General features: G+C 37.2%; 1 protein-coding gene and 1 long non-coding RNA gene across 2 annotated transcripts in view; one reads left to right on the top strand and one right to left on the bottom strand.

Moving 5' to 3' along the window:
* LOC126971223 (uncharacterized) overlaps nucleotides 1–21,544 on the bottom strand; it is a 274,489-nt gene that overhangs the window by 245,713 nt on the left and 7,232 nt on the right. The gene's annotated exons all lie outside the window — the stretch shown is intronic.
* On the top strand, nucleotides 657–21,133 carry LOC126971210 (UDP-glucuronic acid decarboxylase 1). Its single transcript, XM_050817388.1, has 9 exons — nucleotides 657–1,235; nucleotides 1,302–1,594; nucleotides 4,304–4,483; nucleotides 6,689–6,794; nucleotides 10,980–11,093; nucleotides 12,271–12,458; nucleotides 14,622–14,754; nucleotides 17,437–17,573; nucleotides 18,556–21,133. Exons 1-9 carry the CDS (start codon nucleotides 1,175–1,177, stop codon nucleotides 18,670–18,672), a joined length of 1,329 nt encoding a protein of 442 aa, XP_050673345.1. The 5' UTR covers nucleotides 657–1,174; the 3' UTR covers nucleotides 18,673–21,133.

Consider the following 21,544-nt stretch of genomic DNA (forward strand, 5'->3'; position numbering starts at 1 on the left):
AAATAATGTTTCAAAGTAAAACTATATCCTTACAAGTATCGTGGTTTATTTAGCAAAATTATTACACTTTAAGAAAAATACCCCTTCTAGTTGGCTAATCTATAGCTGTATTACAACTTCGTTCAGGTATTCAATTATAAATCATACTCGTAGTAATCTCTAACTCCGCCGTCTTGTGGTTCCGAAGTCTTTAGATAAACGAAGGCAGCTCTTACATCCCTTCCTTCATAATACTTGGTTCGACCGTCTTCAAGCAAACCGATATCTCGGGAGACGTGCATGACACTCGGATCTATTATTATGAACTAAACTCACTTGCTTAGATGAATAAAAGTACTCAAAAGATTTGAACAACTGAATATTATTATGTTTTCTGTGATTATATATATTTATAGACTTGATCTTTTTATTAATGAGAACCACTAACAATAATAATATTTAAAGCCGTTAGCAAAAGGTATAATTCTACTTTAAAGTTTTGTTCCCTTATGTGTTTGAGTCGTATACAAAATAATTATATTATATCAGTGACGAAAGCTATCTGAATTTCATATAAAACTTATCAGTCTGTGGTGGCTATTAATTTATGGATATATTCTCTTGAGTATTAACTTGTCAACACTCAACTGTCATAGTCATAATAATCTGTCAAGTAGTTCGCGCGTGTCTTAAAAAGAAACTAATGAAATATTTTGAAATTATTACCATTGATATCTATATCTTAAACTACATACTGTAGATACAACATATTTTTGATTATTCCAATATAAATTATTTATAATTTTGTACTAAAAAGTTCTTATGAGAATAATATAACACGACAAAACGCCTGGAGCGCCCCCAGCTATAGCTATACATCTAATTAACTGATACGTCATTACCTACTCGTTAGTGACTACTGATAAACTGATAACCTACTAGATAGGTGAATGCTGAATAGCAATAGGTTATATACATAAATACTAAATAGAGATTGTTGTGAATTTCCAACATGTTCTAAATTAATAGAAAAATCAATATAAATTACTGCACTGTCAGTAGGTTACTATGATAATGTATTAACCGTATTACTTACTGTTTGTTATTTAAATATTATTTTTATATCTGCATAAATCTATCATAGTTCTATGGATCTCCACAAAACAGGAAATGTAAATAAAACCAAAACACCGACATGATAAGACAATCTCTTAAGTTTAGAAAAACTATAACAGTTGTATGTGTTATTGTCTTAGGTATGTATATATAAACTTAATTTGCAAGATTCTATCAAAGTTACTAAAAATAATCCTTACTTTCAGTTGTTTTCTTAATTCTTATTCTCAACGAAAACAAAAGCAAAGAAATTGAAAATGATGATGCTAATTATGAGATAGAGGACAGAAATTTTTTAAAAGTACCAAAGAAAGTTTTTATACAAAAAGAACAAAATATGGATTTCAATAATGCAAACGATAATACACAAAAAGAACTCCAAGAAGCTAAAGCCAGAATTGAACAATTAGAAAAGAAATTAGCAATTTTAGAAGGCAGAATCCCGCAAAAATATCCTGAAGTTAGTTATCTTGGGCACAAAGAACGAAAGAGAATTTTGGTTAGTGTATTATAATTATTTATTATACTAGGGACTACTCGCTTGACCACCTGGTTATGTGTATACATATGTAGAAAAACCTCTAGTGAACAATCATCATTTTCAATGTAAATCGTCGGCAAATGTTTGAACCAGAATAGCTTTTCATCCTGACCACCTAGAAACCCAAAGTCATGATTTTAAACTCTTCTCATATAGATGTTTTCTTGACATTATAAGTTCACGATATATGATTGCTTTTTGCTTACACACTTCAAACATATCTGATGTTTTGAATGATGTAATATGGGGGTTCTGTATCTATTGTACTTGCTGAGGAAGAAATTCCATCTGCATCATGTTGACAACTGGTATTCTACAGCGGCAAGTTTTTTAGAGGAACTTCTTTTTGGAATCAATAACCGGCTGTGGTTTTCCCGAACCGATACAACTAAGGGACCTTCAAGCATAGAGCATACTGTTGTTGCGGATGTCTATTGGCGGTTGCCTCACCACCTCCCATCATATGAGCCCCTTGCCCAATTGCCTCCTCTTATAAAAAACAAAAATAATGATCCTTGAACTTGTTACCTTGACATATTATTAATTTTTATGGAATATTTTTCTTTAATTGTTTCAACCTTTTTTTTATGTAAATGTTATTGTTATTAATTATTTGATAATAGTACTATTTGGTATTATAATGATTTTAAAAGAGCAAAAACAGTTGAATTTCTTGCTGCTTCTCACAACTTGTTGGTGGTGTAAAAAAATTAATTGTCAATTCCAAAGTGTTTTTATAATAACCTAGTGCTTGATTAAAATTATTTGACATTGTGAATATTCAGCCAAGAAATTTTTATGTAATATATATATAAAAAGTATTAATTTTTAGTGAAAAGAGGTTGAGAATTCGTGAAATCATTCTCGGTGCTATCTATAATATATTATGTCTCATTAATATGTGCTGTTATTTTAGGTAGCTTTTTCAGTTGAACCCCAATTTAGAGTATTATGGTATAATTGTTATTTATTAATATATAATATTTATAAAAATTATTTATTTAAGCCTTAAAACTACTTTTAACTAAACAAAACTGTTATTCTAGTTTATATTTCATCCCACTGCTGGGCGTAGGCCCCCCTTTTTTTCCACAATATTTTATTGGCTGTTGATCGGGTCTAGAGTACTCCTTAATTTGTTGATCCACCTGGTGGTAGGTCTGCCTCTTTTTCATTTTGCATCCCTCAGATACCATGATTTTTTTTATGAAAATAAGGGACGAGACAAGCAGGACGTACAGCTGATGGTAATGGATACGCCCTGCACATTACAATGCAGTGCCACTCAGGATTCTTGAAAATCCCCGAAAATTCTGAGTGGCAATACAACTGCGCTCGTCACCTTGAGACAAAAGATGTTACATTAGTTTAAGTTTTGACCAATAATTTCACTAGCTACAGCGCCCTTCAGACCGACACACAGTAATGCTAACACATTACTGCTTCACGGCAGAAATAGGCGCCATTGTGGTACCCATCATCTAGCCGGCATACTGTACAAAGGAGCCTCCCACTGGTAATGATGTGACCAGACTACTCCAGCTATTGCTAGGTCTTCTTGTTATTTGTTGTGCCCAGTCCCATTTCATTGTTTTCGTTATTCTTGCTACATCTTGTAATTTACTATTTTGTCTATTAACCTTGCATTTAAAAAAATTTCCATGTTTCGCTGTGCTGTTTTGACTTACCTAAACTGACGCTTTCCTAATTGTCATTAGTAATAGTAGATGTTTATTTTGACATATGGCATTCAGCTTTGGAACAGTGCAAGTTATTTTAAGATTGCTGAATGCAATATTAAGAACAGTATTTTGGTTAGTGTGGTAGGTAGTGGTTTATAATAATATTACTAACTCCGAAATACACACACACCTTAATATGTTGACTGTAAAAGAGGAATTTCTAGAAGAGTCTAACCACTCGCAGCAATTACTGATGTCTTTTGATGTGTATCATGTCTGCTTAGACTGACAGCAGATTAGCACATTATTTTTTTTTATCAGACACATGGTGTTTATCTAGAGTTGTTATATTACAGAAAAAGCTCCTTATTCACACTTCCTTCATTTTTCTATGTTCCCGGCTAAAGATTTCTGTATTCACTGATCTAATCGGTACATATAATTAATATATTAATAAAAAAAAACAATCCAATAGTTGTCCAACCAAACAACCATTGCAAACTCGTTGTCAAATGGACTAATAAAAAATTAAAATAAACCTTATTACAACCAAATGAAGGAGCTTTTAAAAACTGCCAAGCGAGGAGTTATTACAAAATTCTTTAAACCATTTTCTAGATAATAATTAATCAATATGGAGAAAACTTCTAAAAGAAAATTGTTTTTTTTTTAACCGACTTCAAAAAGGAGGAGGTTATCAATTCGATCGGTATTTTTTTTATGTATGTACATCGATTACTCTGAGATTTACGTAATTTTTCTTTAGTTCGATGCAGAATAGATGCCATTTGGTTCCATAAAAATTATATATATAATAATAATTTATAATACATGGTCACCTAGGTACGTATCCCCTAAAGTTTCATAAAAATTAGCATTCCATATTCACGGATTCTGTATTTCCGGAACATATACCCCGCAAAAATGAACAAACTATCTAACTAACTAAAACTTACAAAAATTAATCTTTGTAAATTTTTTTAAGGTCACCGGAGGAGCCGGATTTGTTGGATCTCATTTAGTTGATGTTTTAATGGTGCAGGGACATGAGGTTATAGTGGTTGATAATTTTTTCACTGGAAGAAAAAGAAACATTGAACATTGGTTTGGACATCGAAACTTTGAGATGATTCACCATGATATTGTCAACCCTCTCTATGTTGAGGTAAGGATGGGAACTTGGGTTGTGTGGTATATTTGCTTTAACTACATTATCACCTAGGAAGAATGTATTTTATTACACATAAATATTAGCAGTAATTTGAGTGTAAAATTAAAATCCTTAATAAATAGAATGGTTCTAGGATCAATCTTAATCTGTTCCAGTCACTAGTGACTAGTTCAATCTAGCGAAGTATCTCCGAAAGAGATATTCTTCTCTCTCACTCACGTTTTGTTTGTCGACGTTAGTATATAGGGTATGTTCCGATATGCACTGCGAGCACTGCACAGTTCTATCACTGTAGAAAAATTCTCTCCGTTATGGACTGCCATTATACTACCGCAGTACCCTAGGGAAATATATGACGTCATAAATCACCGCCATATTCTACTGTGAGCACTGGCGTTTTTGAGGTAAGGTATTCGCAGTACTTTGATCACGTGATTAGCCAAAACCACTCGAGTTTTTAGTTTGACAGTACTCCAACAACAGTTTTTTTAAATGAACTAGAAAACTTTAATATAATCATTTGAATGCTGCGTCAAAAAATGCGGCTGACAGTATACGGGATTGCGTTCCGTTTTAAATAGTAACTAGGCGTTACTGTGCGGAAATCCATAATTATCCAAATGTTTTGAGTTTTCTTTAGTGTTAATTCCGCCAATATTTGTCTTTTAAACAATTCGCTGAGTCTCGTGCCAGATTTTGGCGAGTCAACATGTCCTGATGATGATGCCTCGTGTCGTCGTGTGTGTCGAGAAAACTCAAAACATTTGGATAACTTTTTCAATTCAAAAGCAAGGATTGTCTGCAAAAGAAAGGCAGCCTAAAGTCTCTTTCTTTTCACTCACCATTTTCTCTTTCGTTCCACAGCCACTTCGCCAGCCTAAGTCATCCATCAGATAGAGCCAGTTGCTCTTTTGCCTCCTTTAAATTTTAATGAACGTGAAGCCCCCTCCAGATCCCCTTTCACCCCTCACGGTTGTCCTGTTGCGGTCAGTACGGTGTGCAGTTTCATTATCATTAGGTAGATGTGATATTTTCGTGCTTTCACTGCTTTGTTATTGAAGTTTTCATTGTTACGTTTTGACTTTTTTTTTTGTTAATAGTTCTGTTGTTCTGTGTCGCTTTAATAGAACTGCCAGATAAATAAATAAGTACTTATTTTCTTTACCCATATTCTTTACTTGACAATATGTTATGTTTTTAAAGTGATAACCCTTACTTCTAGGATTAATACACAAATAAAATTTGAAAATCAAAATTTTATGAACGATGCGGGATTCGAACCCACGATTTCCGGCGTTCCGTGCCGGTGCTCTAAATAACTGAGCTAACCGTTCGAGTACCGCCTCGTTATAAAATTTTGTTTCTTTGTTCCATTCTCAGGTTGTGGCTTCATCTACAGGATCTACTATACAGGTTCGAATCCCGCATCGTTCATAAAAATTCTGTTTTTCAAATTTTATTTGTGTTCTTTACTTGATTTGTCTTCAATATAATGATAATAATCAGCATCACAACTCAACACCTTTACAACTATCTATAATACTGAAAAAATAAAATAATATCCTAGTGATGCTTGTTTTGCACACCGTAGCAAAGCGACGATGTGACGTCATCGACGTCAGCTCCAGAGATATAATGCGGTGGTATAGAAGGATTTCCCTGAAATTTTATTTTTGCGTTTCTTACTCCTTATTTATTTATTTATTTATTCATGTATAGGAAACAAACAGTAGTATGATACTTAAATATTAACAAATCTTAAAACTTACACTTTCACCAGTGGAGTTTCCAACAATTTATACGACACTTTTAGTTAAAAGGTAAGCAGCGGTAAGATAAAAACCACAAAACAAAAGTAATACAAATTAACAACTAATTAGAAGCTATATAAGTTACACAATACTATATACGCCTATTATACAATACTATAATGAATTAGTTACAAATGAGATAAGTATTCAGAGAAAAAAATGTAAGAATGGGGTTAAAAAAAATCAGTAATTATTTAAATTATCACAAACCAATGATCTGAAAACATTTAATTTTTCATGAAATGTTCTTTCCATGTACTGTTCTCGCATAGGCAACATCTAATACATCTTTACATCGGGATGTAGGCCTTCTGCAGTGTAAACCTATTTTACTTAATAGATATGGAGAATCAGCTATATTATGCAATAATCTATTATTTTTCCGTAGGCAGATGAAATTTATCACTTGGCTAGTCCTGCGAGCCCACCCCATTACATGCAGAATCCAGTCAAGACCATTAAAACTAACACCTTAGGAACAATTAACATGCTAGGTGCGTATAATAAACTTTGTATACATTTTAATAATTTTTATAGTTTACTAGCTGACCCAGCAAACGTTGTATTGCCGATATTAAAATCGCGATACAAAAGTAACTGTTGATCGTAGATGGGTGAAAATTTGAAGTTGTATGTATTTTTTAATGCTGACTCATAATCAAATTAAAAAAAAAATGTAAAAAAAATAAAAAAAAAATCCGTGTGGACCAAGCTTAACATTTAGGGGGATGAAAACTAGATGTTGTCCGATTCTCAGACCTACCCAATATGCACTCAAAATTTCATGAGAATCGGTCAAGCCGTTTCGGAGGAGTTCAAAGTTTAACACCATGACACGAGAATTTTATATATTAGATTATATCTCTGTTTGTCCTGTTTCAATCAGAAAAAATGCAGTAATGTAATTTCGCGGAAGTGAGATTTATTTTTATAGGACATATCAGGGCTACGGTTTCTATGCATTCAGCCAACTCAATGAAAATAATTTATCTAAAATCAAAATAAAAAAAAATTGCCCTATACTTTTCCCGGGGCGTAAAAAGAATAGGGGAGTCCCAGGCCCATGGGTGTCGTAAGAGGCGACTAAGGGCTTTTTAGAAGTGGGAGAGTCACGCTGCCGTCTTATGACGTCAGCACAATCGGGCCAGACTCGTCCGGGTTAATTACCACACTCGCACAGAATACCGGCGTGAAGTAGCGGCCTAGTGCCGCTATGTTTCGCATAGGTTAGTGTCGAGGACCGGAGGCCATCCCTTACCCCCACCCCCTCCCTCCAACAAAATATGAGAGCGGTCCATAAAGAGTTATTACCCCAGGAGGGTACCGGCTCTACCAGAGCCGGAGAATCCCTCCCCGAGCACTCTCGCTCGGGCTGCCCTTCGTATTCTGGGGTGGGCACAGAACCGCGCATGACCGAGGACAAACGAGGCAGAAACACCACGGCACCCCGCTCCACACTCAACGTGGACTTTTGCAATATCAGGGGAATTCACTCCAATTTAAACGCCGTCCACCACCACCTTGAGACGGCGCAGCCAGCTTTGTGTTTCCTTACGGAGACGCAGATATCTCGACCTAGCGATACGTCATATTTAACGCACCCCGGGTACAAAATTGAGCACAATTTTTTGCCTCATGCCGGGGTATGTGTGTACGTTAGGGAGGATATCTGCTGTCGCCGTCTCGGCAATTTTGAGGGTAGGGACCTGTCTACTCTCTGGCTCCACGTAGATTTAGAGGACCGCGTCCGTATCTATGCGTGTGTCTACAGGTCCCATAGTGGTAACGCAGAAACCGATCATCTCATGGGCTGCGTTCAAGCGGCAATTGACGACGTGCTTGCACAGATCCCCTCCGCTGAAATCGTAGTCCTCTCGGAACGTCCGACCATTGCCTGGTCAGGAGTGTAGTGCCTATCCGACGCCAAGCAGACCACCAGCGACCCGCCGCGTTTTGCACTACAAGTCAGCAGATTGGGATAGGATACGTTCCTTTTTCGCACCCTACCCTTGGGGCAAGTTTTGTTTCCCTTCGGATGATCCTAGTGCCTGCGCCGTTGCAGTAGCCGATGTGATACTGCAGGGCATGGATATTTTTATACCAAGCTCTGTAGTACCGATCGGTGGCAGATCACAGCCCTGGTTCGATGCGTCAGTTAAAGCAGCATCTGACTGCAAAAAACAGGCGTATCGAACTTGGGTTGCGGCGCTGGGCACAAAGGATCCGAACTGCAAAGTTCTTAAGAGGAAATATAACCGTGTCTCCAGATTTTTTAAGCGGCAAATCGCCCGTGCGAAGTCTAAGCACGTCGTCAAAATCGGCGAGCAGCTTTCCAGTTACCCGACCGGAACACGCAAGTTCTGGTCGTTGTCGAAAGCTGCTCTTGGTAACTTCAACCAGCCGTCCATGCCGCCGTTGCACATGAGGAATGACACCCTGGCCCATACGGCAAAAGAGAAAGCCGAGCTCCTGTGCGCTCTTTTCGCCTCCAACTCGACACTTGACGACAACGGAAAAACACCGCCGACCATCCCGCGGTGTCAGAGCTCTATGCCTGAAGTACAGTTCAGACAGAAAACTGTTAGGCGAGCTCTGTTTTCGTTGGATGTCAGGAAGTCGAGCGGGCCGGATGGCATTTCTCCAATCGTGCTTAGAACGTGTGCCCCTGAGTTGACGCCGGTGCTAACGCGTTTATTCCGGCACTCATATTCCAAAGGCGTAGTCCCTGACTCATGGAAGTCAGCCCTTGTCCATCCGATCCAAAAAAAAGGAGACAGTTCGGATCCGGCGAACTACAGGTCTATTGCTATCACCTCCCTGCTCTCTAAAATCATGGAGAGCATAATTAGCCGCCAGCTTTTAGTATACCTAGAGGGTCACCAGTTCATCAACGACCGACAGTACGGCTTTCGTCATGGACGGTCGGCAGGTGATTTTCTGGTATACCTAACACATAGATGGGCGGCGGCTATTGAAAGCAAGGGAGAAGGCCTGGCAGTTAGCCTGGATATAGCGAAGGCCTTTGTTCGTGTATGGCACAAGGCGCTCCTCTCAAAACTTCCATCATTTGGGCTTCCCGAGAGCTTGTGCAAGTGGACCTCCAGCTTCCTCACTGGGCGTAGCATACAGGTCGTTGTCGACGGATATTGCTCGAACCCGAAGCCCGTGAATGCTGGAGTGCCCCAAGGCTGTGTGCTATCTCCTACGCTGTTTCTTCTGCATATCAATGATATGTTGGACACCTCCAACATACATTGCTATGCGGACGAGAGCACTGGTGATGCCGTATACACGGGCCATGCAGGTCTCTCTCGGGAAATCAATCCGTGCCGGGAGAAACTTGTGTCTTCTATCGAGAAGGTCGCGGAATGGGGTAAATTGAACCTTGTCCAATTTAACCCCCAGAAGACTCAAGTTTGCGCGTTTACCACTAAAAAAACCCCATTTGTCGTATCACCGCTCTTCGAGAACACTTCTCTTAAAGCCGCGCCTAGTATCGGAATACTGGGTCTTGAAATCTCGAGCGATTGCCAATTCCGTGGCCATCTGGAGGGCAAAGCCAAATTGGCTTCGAAGAAGCTGGGCGTCATCAATAGAGCACGGCAATACTTCAAGCCGGCCCACATTCTAGCGCTCTACAAAGCGCAGGTCCGGCCACACATGGAGTATTGCTGTCATCTCTGGTCTGGCGCACCCCAGTATCTGCTCGATCCATTTGACCGCGTGTAACGTATAGCAGCTCTAATTGTCGAGGACTCAGTGCTCTGTGAACGGCTGGATCTCTTGGCGTTGTGTAGAGACGTCGCATCATTGTGTGTCTTCTACCGCATTTATCACGGGGAGTGTTCCGAAGAGCTGTTTAACCTGATTCCTGCCGCCGAATTCCACCTTCGCACGACACGCCAAAAGTTAGGATTTCATCCCCACCATCTGGATGTGTGGCGGTCCTCCACAGTGCGGTTTTCAAGGAGCTTTCTCCCTCGTACTACAAAGCTATGGAATGAGCTTCCTTGTGCGGTGTTTCCGGGACAATACGACATGGGTACCTTCAAAAAAAGCGCGTACACCTTCCTTAAAGGCCGGCAACGCTCTTGTGATTCCTCTGGTGTTGCAAGAGAATGTGGGCGGCGGTGATCACTTAACACCAGGTTACTTAACACCACCAAAAAAAAAAGGTATTTAACTCTCATATTTTCAGGCTCCCGGGCCCGCTCACCTCATTTGGTTGGAATGTTTGCATTGCGAATAGATAGGTATTAAGAGTATGCTGAGTGACGAAGAGTGCCTAAGAGACTATGGCTGGGTTGCATCAACTTTCGCAATAAAAAACTTGTTAAACTACTAAGCAAAAAATGTGTTGCACCACCTGAGATATTTTGATGACGTCATACCTTTAACTGTTAACCGTAACCGTCCAATCTTCGCCGATTAAGGTTAATGTTAAATAGCTCAATAGCGACCTGTCAAAAGTTTCAAATAAATATTCGATATTTCTCTTGGCAACTTTAACTATGCCAAGGAATACGATGGTGCAACATATTCCGCAGTCTATGTTAAAGTCAGCGTTACTGTTAACGTTTAATTTGACTTAAACCTTAACCATAACATCTACTATTATGCAAAGTGAAGGAACTCAGAAACAGCTTGACTCAAAATTCACAATTATTTCACTCCATCAGGATTGGCGAGACGAGTCGGAGCAAAAATATTAATAGCCAGTACATCTGAGGTGTATGGAGATCCCATGGTGCATCCTCAGCCGGAATCCTACTGGGGGCACGTCAATCCAATAGGTATAGTAATACTTACATCATCATCATCAGCCGGAAGACGGCCACTGTTGGACAAAGGCCTCCCCCAAAGATTTCCACGACGATCGCCCCTGCGGTGCCCTCATCCAACGTATTCCGGCGATCTTGACCAGATCTTCGGTCCATCTTGTAGGGGTACGGTATGTGGTCGGCATTCGAGGACTTTACTGCCCCAACGGCCATCTGTCCGTCGAACTATGTGCCCTGCCCACTGCCACTTCAGTTTATAAATATGTGAGACTCATAATCGCCTTTGAAACGGTCGTCAAAAATTTTCCCGTGGCGTTGTATATACGTATACAATAACTTATACAGATAACAATAAAACATTCATTCAAATTAAAACCTTATTTCGTGGCAGCAATGTTCAAAGTCTATTGTGGTGCGAAATATATTGGCGATGTATTTTGTTTTAGCAATTGTAATGAAAATTTAGCAAAATTATTTAATACTAGTTAGTAACACAATTTTGTTTATTCAAAAGGGCACTTACCTGAATTACGACAATCCAGCCTCTTTAAGTTTGGATATGTTGTCATTTAGAAAGTTTTTCACTGAGCACTTTGTCATTGCGTGGCGTTGTAAATTTAAATTGATTCCGTAGCATTATTGAAGTGAAACTTCTTTTGGAACGGTGTGATTTGAATTTTATTAAATTCTTTTTCTGAGGTGACATTAACGGTCTCACCTCGCCTTGATGAAGTTATCGTTTTTGTCATGTGCTTCTAAGAACACACTGTTTTTGAAGTGATAACTTCTTATTGCCTATGGGAGGGTAAACCGCTTCGTATCGGTACGCTTTACGGCGCTCGCACCAGTGTGTCTGACTTCCCTTTCTCTCACGCATACGGCAGCTCTTACCAATTGTTACTTTTATAGGATTAAACAATGATACATATAATGTAGGTACATACACAAAATTCATATTTAAGAAAAAATAATAAATTGCATAAAATTTAATTAATAACCTAAGCCTTCTCAAGTTTCAATATTAAATAGTTCAACTTAGATTAGTTTAAGTTATTACTTCTGTCGAGCGTCCCGAGACGCACAAGTTTTATTTTTCATATTACTTTTTTCTTATTTGAATTTATTATATTGTAAATGCCTACATCTAGTTATTTTCGCAAGTAATAAGTTAATACTCTAAATCTTTCAGGACCAAGAGCGTGTTATGATGAAGGGAAAAGAGTGGCAGAAACTCTTGCGTATTCGTACGCTAAGCAAGAGAACGTGACAGTGCGCGTGGCGAGGATATTCAACACTTACGGTCCGAGGATGCACGTGTCTGATGGCAGGGTGGTCTCCAACTTTGTGATGCAAGCCTTACAGAATCTAACTATTACGGTAAGTCTGTCATTATTATGGCTGTAAAAGATACCACATAGATAATATGATAGCACTAAGGCCGTATGACCACCGCCACCGTCACCGGGACGTCACCAAGAACGAAATGACGGAGATTATTTAGCGATACATACATATACTATGGCCGTGTGTCACCGACCTGTATAACTAACACTGGACACGCTGTTTATACCAAAAAATTAGCTGTCAAACATATAGTATAATATGTTTGACAACAATTTTTTTTTAACTATTTGAAGCGCCACTCGCGAGCGTCCAGAGAACTAATTCTGACGTATAATACAAATGGCTGCGAAGAAACGTACAATACGTGTTTCCGTGTTATTTATACTTCAAGAATCACCGTAGTAATCACATTTTTTTTGTTAATAGTTTCCCACCATCTGTCGATGTTTGCTGAGGTTGTCATCAATAGTTTTAGTACCGCAGACTCTCACTACTTGGCCAACAGCGCCAAAATGGCGGATATCAAACAGGCACAAAGCACTTTGACTCAGTGCCGTCACTCGAACGCTGTCATCCCGTCCGCTGATATATCGCTTAGTTCGGCGTTTCCGCTAGAACTCTGCCCGAGTTTTTTCACTGGCCGAAGTGGCGGCAATACGAAACACGTGTGCATCTACGACGTCTTTGTCACACAGCAATACCTTTTAGTTATTTATTATCGAAAATATATTAAGTACTTATGATAAATAAAAATGGACACAAAAAAAATACGGTATTTTCTTCATTAATAGTTGGACTTGTAGAGTAAATTTATTGAAGTAGGCGTTATTTTGCGGAAATCCATAATTATCCAAATGTTTTCAGTTTTCTTGGGTGTTAATTCCGCCAATATTCGTCTTCAAACAATTGTTCAAAACTTGTTTCCCCTCTACACGAGACATCCTCAGGAGATGTTGACTCGTCAAACTGATGAGACTCATGTCTCGTGTTTGAAGATGAATAATGGCGGAATGAATAAAAAATAAAGATTGTTTGTAGGATAAATCTAAGGATGTGGTCCAAATATAAACTCTTGCGAAGAAATGCATGGCTCGATATTTGTTGTGATCGGTTGAACGCGGCCATTCCTTAGTTAGTTTTGTTTCGTCGCGCTGGAGAAAATATCGCCGTCGCGTCACCATGCTCTGAGCCAGAAATAATCCTGTTCTATGTGACGTCCCGGTGACGGTCGCGGTGGACATACGGCCTAACTAGTGAAATTACTTGGCTATTGAAACTTTATATCCAATGTCTCAAAATGACGAGTGCAATCGGGATCGAGGGACCGCTCAAAATTTTGGGTTCAATCAAGAATGCGCAGGGCATCACTTACCTACTGTCAGATGTACGTGTTACTCGTCTCGGCACTTTATCTCTTAAAAAATGTAATTTTAAACAATTCGCTCGCAAAAAGGTTTCATGCCGCTGAAAGTCCATTTACATTTTTGGAATAAATAAATGTCCCTAATTAAGACGAAAAAACATTTATTATTATTGTCAAACTATTTAAAATTCACAATAATTTGTTAAAAAATATATGCACCTTATTTTTGGCGCGTGTACAAAAAAAATTGCGCGCCATAACCGATTTTTTTAATTTTGTGAACGATTTATGCAATACATGTTTGTTTTTTCCTCTCAAGTGTGTTGAAAAAGTGCGTATGAAACTCGTAAGCAACTTAGCTCTTGTCACGAACGAGTAAAAAAAGGACTCCGCGCCGTGATATTAGCAAGTGAAGCACCGTTATGCTAGTGTGTGTGCGGTTAAAGGGTTACTACTTACACAATTTTTTCTCCCTTAAATAATCATATATAGCCACAAATACTTATATAGTATCGTTTTTACACTTTTTCACAACGCATGACGGTATTTTTAAAATATTTTATTGAGACGCAAACTTATCTGTTACAGACGATAACAATTCACATAATGGCCGCCTATCGGCCTGTAGTAGTGTAAGTGTGTGCGTGGGGCTATGTATTTACACGTTAATCGGCTTGTTTTGGTGCTACACTGTTATGTAAGGTGACACGGAGTACTTATTTTTTTTACTTGTCCGTGAGCTCTTGTATCATAACATACTATATCCACATTACCTATAATTTAAACTTTGAGCAATATAAAAATCGTTTTAATTTGTTATTTTCTTATTCCAGGTGTACGGTAATGGAAAGCAAACAAGATCATTCTGTTATGTCTCCGACCTAGTCGATGGACTGCTAGCCCTTATGGCGTCGACCTACTCGTTACCTGTCAATATAGGAAATCCAGTAGAACACACTATAGAAGGTATAATAGAACTTGCTATGTTTTTTTTTTATGGAATAGGAGGACAAACGAGCGTACGAGTCACCTGTTGTTAAATGATCACCGCCGCCCACAATCTCTTGCAACACCAGAGGAATCACAAGAGCGTTGCCGGCCTTTAAGGAAGGTGTACGCGCTTTTTTTGAAGGTACCCATGTCGTATCGTCCCGGAAACACCGCACAAGGAAGCACATTCCACAGCTTTGTAGTAGCTCCTTGAAACTTGCACTGTGGACACATACAGATGGTGAGGATGATATCCTAACATGTGGCGTATCGTGCGGAGGTGGAATGTCCAGTGTTTGTCCAGCAATTTTTTTTAAAGTTAAACTTCTTTTGGCGCATCAGGGAAAAATCGCACCGTCATCGTCACGCAATTTCGACACCCTGACGTTAGCCGGTCAACTAGACCATTTTTATCATACTTCAGCTACTAAGTATCTCGTAACTCATATGTCTACTGAACCGCAACCAATGGACGAGAACTAAATAATTTCAATTTTTATACAAGTTTTTAAATAAAAAAATAATTTCTCTCCAATTGTATAAAAATAATTTAATGATATATAATTACACGATAGTTAACAAATTATGCGTTATAATAATATTTTCAGTGCTTGTATTAATTAATACATTCTTTATTACAATATTGTTTTACAAAAACGTAAAATACGAGGAAAAAAAATTAATGATTTCCGTTTTCTAACGCCAAAGAAGAATAGCTTTTTTTACATGATGACGTAAGAGTTTTTTTTATTATTAGTACATTAAAGGGACGAGACGAGAAGGAGGTTCAGCTGATTGTAATTGATACGCCCTGCCCATAACAATGCAGTGTCGCTCAGGATTCTTGCAAAACCCAAAATTCTGAGTGGCACTACAATTGCGCTCGTCACCTTCAGACAAGATGTTAGGTCTCATATGCCCAGTAAGTTTACTAGCTGCGGTGCCCTTCAGACCGAAACACAATAATACTCACACATTAATGCTTCACGGCGCCGTTGTGCAAAAGAGCCGGTTTTACCATAGCTATAATTGTCTTATGTCTCAAATTTACGCGGGCAGTTGTAATGCTCATTGACGTAGACTAAACAATGAGACTCACCATCACGCTCAAAAATTGTCTGAAACAAAACTCTGCCTTTGCATCTATTAGGCAGAGTTTTCGTTCAGATTTGTTCGACCGCGCTTTAAATACATAGCCACGCAATGACAAGTGTTTCGTCCTAATCCGTGATAAACTGTCCAAATGTCAAATACAGCCCAAAGTTAACACGGATGTAGTGTCGTATTTTAGGCAAGTGCCCCTAATAAATTAATAAAAATTTTAACAAAAAAAAAATAACCGACTTCCAAAAAAGTTATTCCAAAAATAAGAGATATAATATGCATTGAAATGCGTTATTAAAACTGCGTATTTTTATACAATCTAATTAATCTGCGCTTTATTGAGTTATTCGTCCATTTGTATTCGCGCACCTACTTATAGCAAGTTTAAGACTTTTATGGTTTTCTCATGGATGCCATCTGCATGCCAGATCTGGACCAAATTGGACCACACGAGAAGCACTAGCTTCCAAATAAGAAAATAATTATCAAAATCGGTTCACCCAGTCGAAAGTTCTAAGGTAACAAACAATAAAAGAAACATAACAATTGAGAACCTCCTCCTTTTTTGAAGTCGATTAAAAGTTGTGTAACATGGCGGTTGTTTAATCATCTATACATATAAATAAAATTGGAGTGTCTGTTTGTAATATTGAAATAACCGTTTTTTACTACATGTATATGAAGATATACGGTACATATACCAAAATAACATTTTTTTACAATTTTTGTCTGTCTGTTTGTTCCGGCTAGTCTCTGAAATGGCTGGACCGATTTTGACGGGAGTTTTATTGGCAGGTAGCTGATGTAATAAGGATTAACTTAGGCTACCATTATTTCAGAAAAATTCTTTTATTTTAAAAAAATAAAGTATTGTTGCAATGTCCAAGCAACGGTCTCACTCTAAAAATAATTTATATGGGAATACAACGTTTATCGGGTCAGCTAGTTTTAAATAAATCACATTTCAATTTGCTAAAACGCGTTCGTGTTGTTATGAACGTATACAATAGATTTTGAACATTAGTGCGACGTAATAAGGTATTAATTAATGAATGCTTTAAACTTATGTGTATAAATAAATGTTAAAACGCAAATACAACGCCGCTCGTACATTTTCGAGGACTTTTTAATAGGCGATTGGGAGTCTAGTTGGTTATAGTAACGTCAGTGGAGGCTGTTCAGAATTTTAGGTTCAGTTCGGAACCCTGACCGGCACTTAATTTCTTTTTGATGTCAGTTCAAACACTACCAGCGCTTCGGAAACAAAGGGCGCACTGAGAGAGAAGAAACGATGCAAAAAAACTCTCCCAGCATTCTTTTTTGCGCTCTATTTGGTAAATCATACAATTATTGCAGAAGCTATTATTATAAAATAATCATACTCTAGTCCCAGGCTGTCCGATCGCTTAGATATTCATCTGTGGAGTAGTGTGGATTTACGACAGAGCCAGTTTTTTATAAAAGATTTAAATTTATTTATACATAATGCCTGAACAGCGACTGGGAATTTATTATAAAAGTATATACATTTGGACAAACATGTTTTTTGTGCAGAATTCGCAATGATTATAAAGAATCTAGTCCCTGGGTGTCGCAGTATGGTGGCGACGGGCGCCGCGGTCGAAGACGACCCGCAGAGGCGGCGACCAGACATCGCTGTGGCTGAGAAAAACCTGAAGTGGTCTCCTAAGGTAAACCTCACATATGCCGCAGGCTTTTATATATGTCAAAGTACGAACTTGGGAATTGGTATGCGCGCACATGCGAGAATGTAATCATGCAGAAACTGACGCTATTTTGTGCATTTCACAATCTAAGTTCATTAATTCATAGTCATAATTTATTCACATACATTTAATAAATTACAAAACAATAATTAATTAAAATCATGTAACAACGAAAACAAATTACTAATCAATTACAAAAGAGAAATTAATTAATCCGGCTCGAAGGACCATGAAAAGGGGTGCACTTAGGGGTAGATATTGGTTTTATGGTAAAAGTATTTATTTACAGATTATTTTAGGAGAATAAAAACTAGGAAAAAATAGTAATATAGAAATTAAATATTTCCCACTAAGGTCGACAATGGTACAAACAAGAGAGAGGAACATCTCTAAGGTCCGGTATCCACCAAAGCGGAGAGAAGACAAGGTGCGAAGCTGTCAGGTTATTTCCACCAGAGCAGAGAGGAGATGTGAGCTGTGTTTATAGCAACGGGGAAAAGGGCGCCCGCCTTCACGCATCTTCGCCGCGCCACTTGATCGCTCGACGCGGCACATAATTCTATAGACAAATGAGACATCTCCTCTCTTCTCCGCTTTATCCATTTCCAGCAAAGCTAAGCGGAGACATGTGGAAATAACGCAATCTGATACATTGGTTATCAAAATACATCTCCTGTCCTCTTTGGCGTATATCGGACTCAACGGAGATACAGCTAAATAGAAAGGGAAAGCGAATTTATTGTTACTGTAACCGAATTTGATTGATAAGTCGTAAACAGTCAGCCATGCTTGGCATTGGCTCCTTTGTATTTTGAATATTAAACCTTAAGCTAATTCACACATTGACAAATCAAAATTGATCATGTACTGTCATGTATTTTCTAAGTCTATAACAGTAAAAACACCATTATCCTGATAATATGTAACATTGTATTTATTTTTTCAGGTGTCTTTACAAGAGGGCTTACAGAGAACTATTGATTATTTCAAAGAAGAGTTATCTCGGAAGACATTTAGTAATAATCAAACATACATGGACGCAAATGTTAAAGCGACACATTAAATTTTTTATATATAGTAGAAAGTCTTTAGCAGAACATGTTACAAGTGTAAAAAATAAATTGTCACCCATCCAGAGTTGTAAAATTTATAGATTGTTTTGAGGTAATCATCCAATTTCTATGATATCATAAACATCAATCCATCCATATCAGTTTGACCATTGTACCCAATGTATACATATAGACCATAGTTTCTCAACCTTATTTTGCTCCCCTCCCACTTTGAGAATATGTTTTTTTCTAGAGTATTTTCGTGTATTTTTTTGCCTTTTTAGACTATATTTTTTAATCTACCCACGCCCCATCTGCGCCATCTCAATGCCCCCTAATTTTCTCTGTTTCTTCTACTGCCCCCCCGAAAGTCTCAAACGCCCACAAGGGGGCGTTATCGCCCACGTTGAGAACCTGTGATATAGACAAATCACGTCGAATATAATATGTAAACATGCCACAAATTACACCATAATAAACTTCGACTGCTATATCTATACATTGCCGCTTTTATTTCAGCTGTTTAAAATATTATTGGTCAATAAGCAGCAATGTAAAACATCTATTCAGTTTAGGTTGAATTCGGACAGTGACAGTTGACTCAGGAGAAAAGTGTGCTTGCATTATCTTTGCTTCACACTTTTCACCTACTGCCATTCCCCTATCAGACTGCAGAAAATATGTCCATATATTCGTATATAACGTCAATGATTGTACCATTATACTTATAATCCCCTCGTGTTGGAATAGTGTGTATTTTTGTTATATGAATGTATGCATGATGTCAGTTGTCAAATAGTACTGGTGATTTTTGAAGTGTCTGTAACGTCCCCAAGATGGCGGCCTGTCCCATTCTCAATGTGCAGGGTTTCAAATATAATACAGTAGAACTTTGTAATTAACGCAAAAAGTCCTGTTATGGCGGTTTTCTTGATGTTGTAAGTAAATATTGAACTTGCCTAATCTAGATTTCTTTTCTATATTATTGAGTGTGATAGATGAAATAATTATTTTTTTGAGTTTTTTAAGTAAGCTTTGGTTGGAGTTTGGTTTGGTTGTTCGGTTTAGCTTTAGGTAATGAAGGAAAGAGAACACGACATTGTTTGAGTTACGACAGTATTCCATCTTTTGTGGTTCAACCGAAGAATTGCTGGATTAGGTACTAATTGGACCTTTAATATGAAAAGACGCGGAACAAAAATTTCATTTTGATCTGAATATAATAATATTTTAATAGCTGTTACAATATGTTAGTTATTATTTCTCACATTTTTCAATCGGTTTTAAAAATTTAGATGATTAAATTTATTTTTGAATAATTTGTTTGTACTTTAAGAAACTATATCTTAGTAGGTATAGTTCTACTAATAATATGTACCTAATTGTCGAAGTGACCAAAGAAAAAAAACAATATTTTGTACAAATATTATTTCTATACATACACTCCAAGCTGAAAGGGTGTCGTAAGACTGCAATAGATATTATTATAGGAAGCCCACATAAAAACTCTTTTGTGTAACTTTCGTGTTTAGAATTTAATATTATTTCGATCACTCAATAGCTTTTTTATATGCCATTAAAACTATATAATATTTTATATTTCATTTAATTTTTATTACGTAAATAATATTATTTTATTTTTAGTTGGTTCTCATAGACGCCATTTTGAGTAATTTTTATTGTGATTTAGACTTTTTAAATTTGTTAAATCAGCGTTTTGTTACTAGCTTAAGTGTTTTCTATGATTGACTTATTTTATAAATTACCTAATATGACACATGCTTTAATTGGGAATATGCATATATTTTTTTATTTTTTATTTGATAGTTTGTTTTTGTTTATATACTGAAAATATTAAAACGCCGAAAAAGTAACTGAAAAGAAAAAAAATAGTCAACTGACGCAGAACCCCTGTCACGTAGGCGTGCGTAGTGAGCGTGTACAATGACGTCATAGTTCATTACAATAACATACGAGCAGAGAGGATCTATTGCAAATTGAACTTTTTCCCCGATTCCAGATAGGATTGGTTGAAAATTTACATTCTCTGCCATTCTTTTACTTCAATTCGGACTGACGCGACGTCTCAAATCTTACGGCCATACAAATAAACTTGGATAACAATTGAGACAGCTGACAACACTGTCAATACATTGGTAATTCTGAAGATTTCCGGATGACTTGCAAATAAACGTGGGAATTGCTATACGTCCCAATACTTAAATGAATAAAAAGCAAAATGTCTATTTGTTAACATTTTGCATATTCTTGATTATTCTCAGGTATAAGTTTTATACAAAGTTTATTTGTAAGGCTGTATAACTTTTATTTGTATCATAGGCATCTACCATGTTGTCATGGTGTTATATTGTACATACATCTAAAAGTTCACCAGGATCTCTTATATATTTACACAACACATGATTTAGAAATAAAACTGATTTTGTTTAATATACAATCTATATATATAAATGACTTGTTTTATTTAATTTAAAATATATACAAATCTAATATTGACTAGAAGAAAAAAAATATACAATTGATTATACATTACTTATACATTACTAATTGTTACCAATAAAAAGGGAATGTAGGAACTTACATTTGCCATTATAGATCAAATCATTTGTGCAGCATTTATTTACAAAGAATACTTTTTTATGGGATTAAAATGTGTGTTCATAGCTGTATTCTTACTTTAGGTTTATGTGTAAAAGTTTAATTTTTCGTGCTCATGTTATTGGGACTGAATCCATTAAAAAGTATATTGTGTTAAATAAATGTGTAACACTTGAGTTAACTATAGAAAGTACCATTTGTGAAGCACTTGATCTTTCTGTACCTATAATTCTCATTCTCTCTCTCTTTCTTTCTTTGTGTATC

Source organism: Leptidea sinapis, chromosome 23 (assembly GCF_905404315.1).
Source record: "Leptidea sinapis chromosome 23, ilLepSina1.1, whole genome shotgun sequence".
NCBI lineage: Eukaryota > Metazoa > Arthropoda > Insecta > Lepidoptera > Pieridae > Leptidea > Leptidea sinapis.

What these genes read in the sequence shown, in the direction of transcription:
- LOC126971210 (XM_050817388.1), top strand. Translation starts at nt 1,175, where the DNA reads ATGATAAGACAATCTCTTAAGTTTAGAAAAACTATAACAGTTGTATGT. An exon ending in AGGAACAATTAACATGCTAG is followed by an intron (nt 6,795 to 10,979) that starts GTGCGTATAATA and finishes TCACTCCATCAG; the next exon opens with GATTGGCGAGACGAGTCGGA. An exon ending in GGGGCACGTCAATCCAATAG is followed by an intron (nt 11,094 to 12,270) that starts GTATAGTAATAC and finishes TAAATCTTTCAG; the next exon opens with GACCAAGAGCGTGTTATGAT.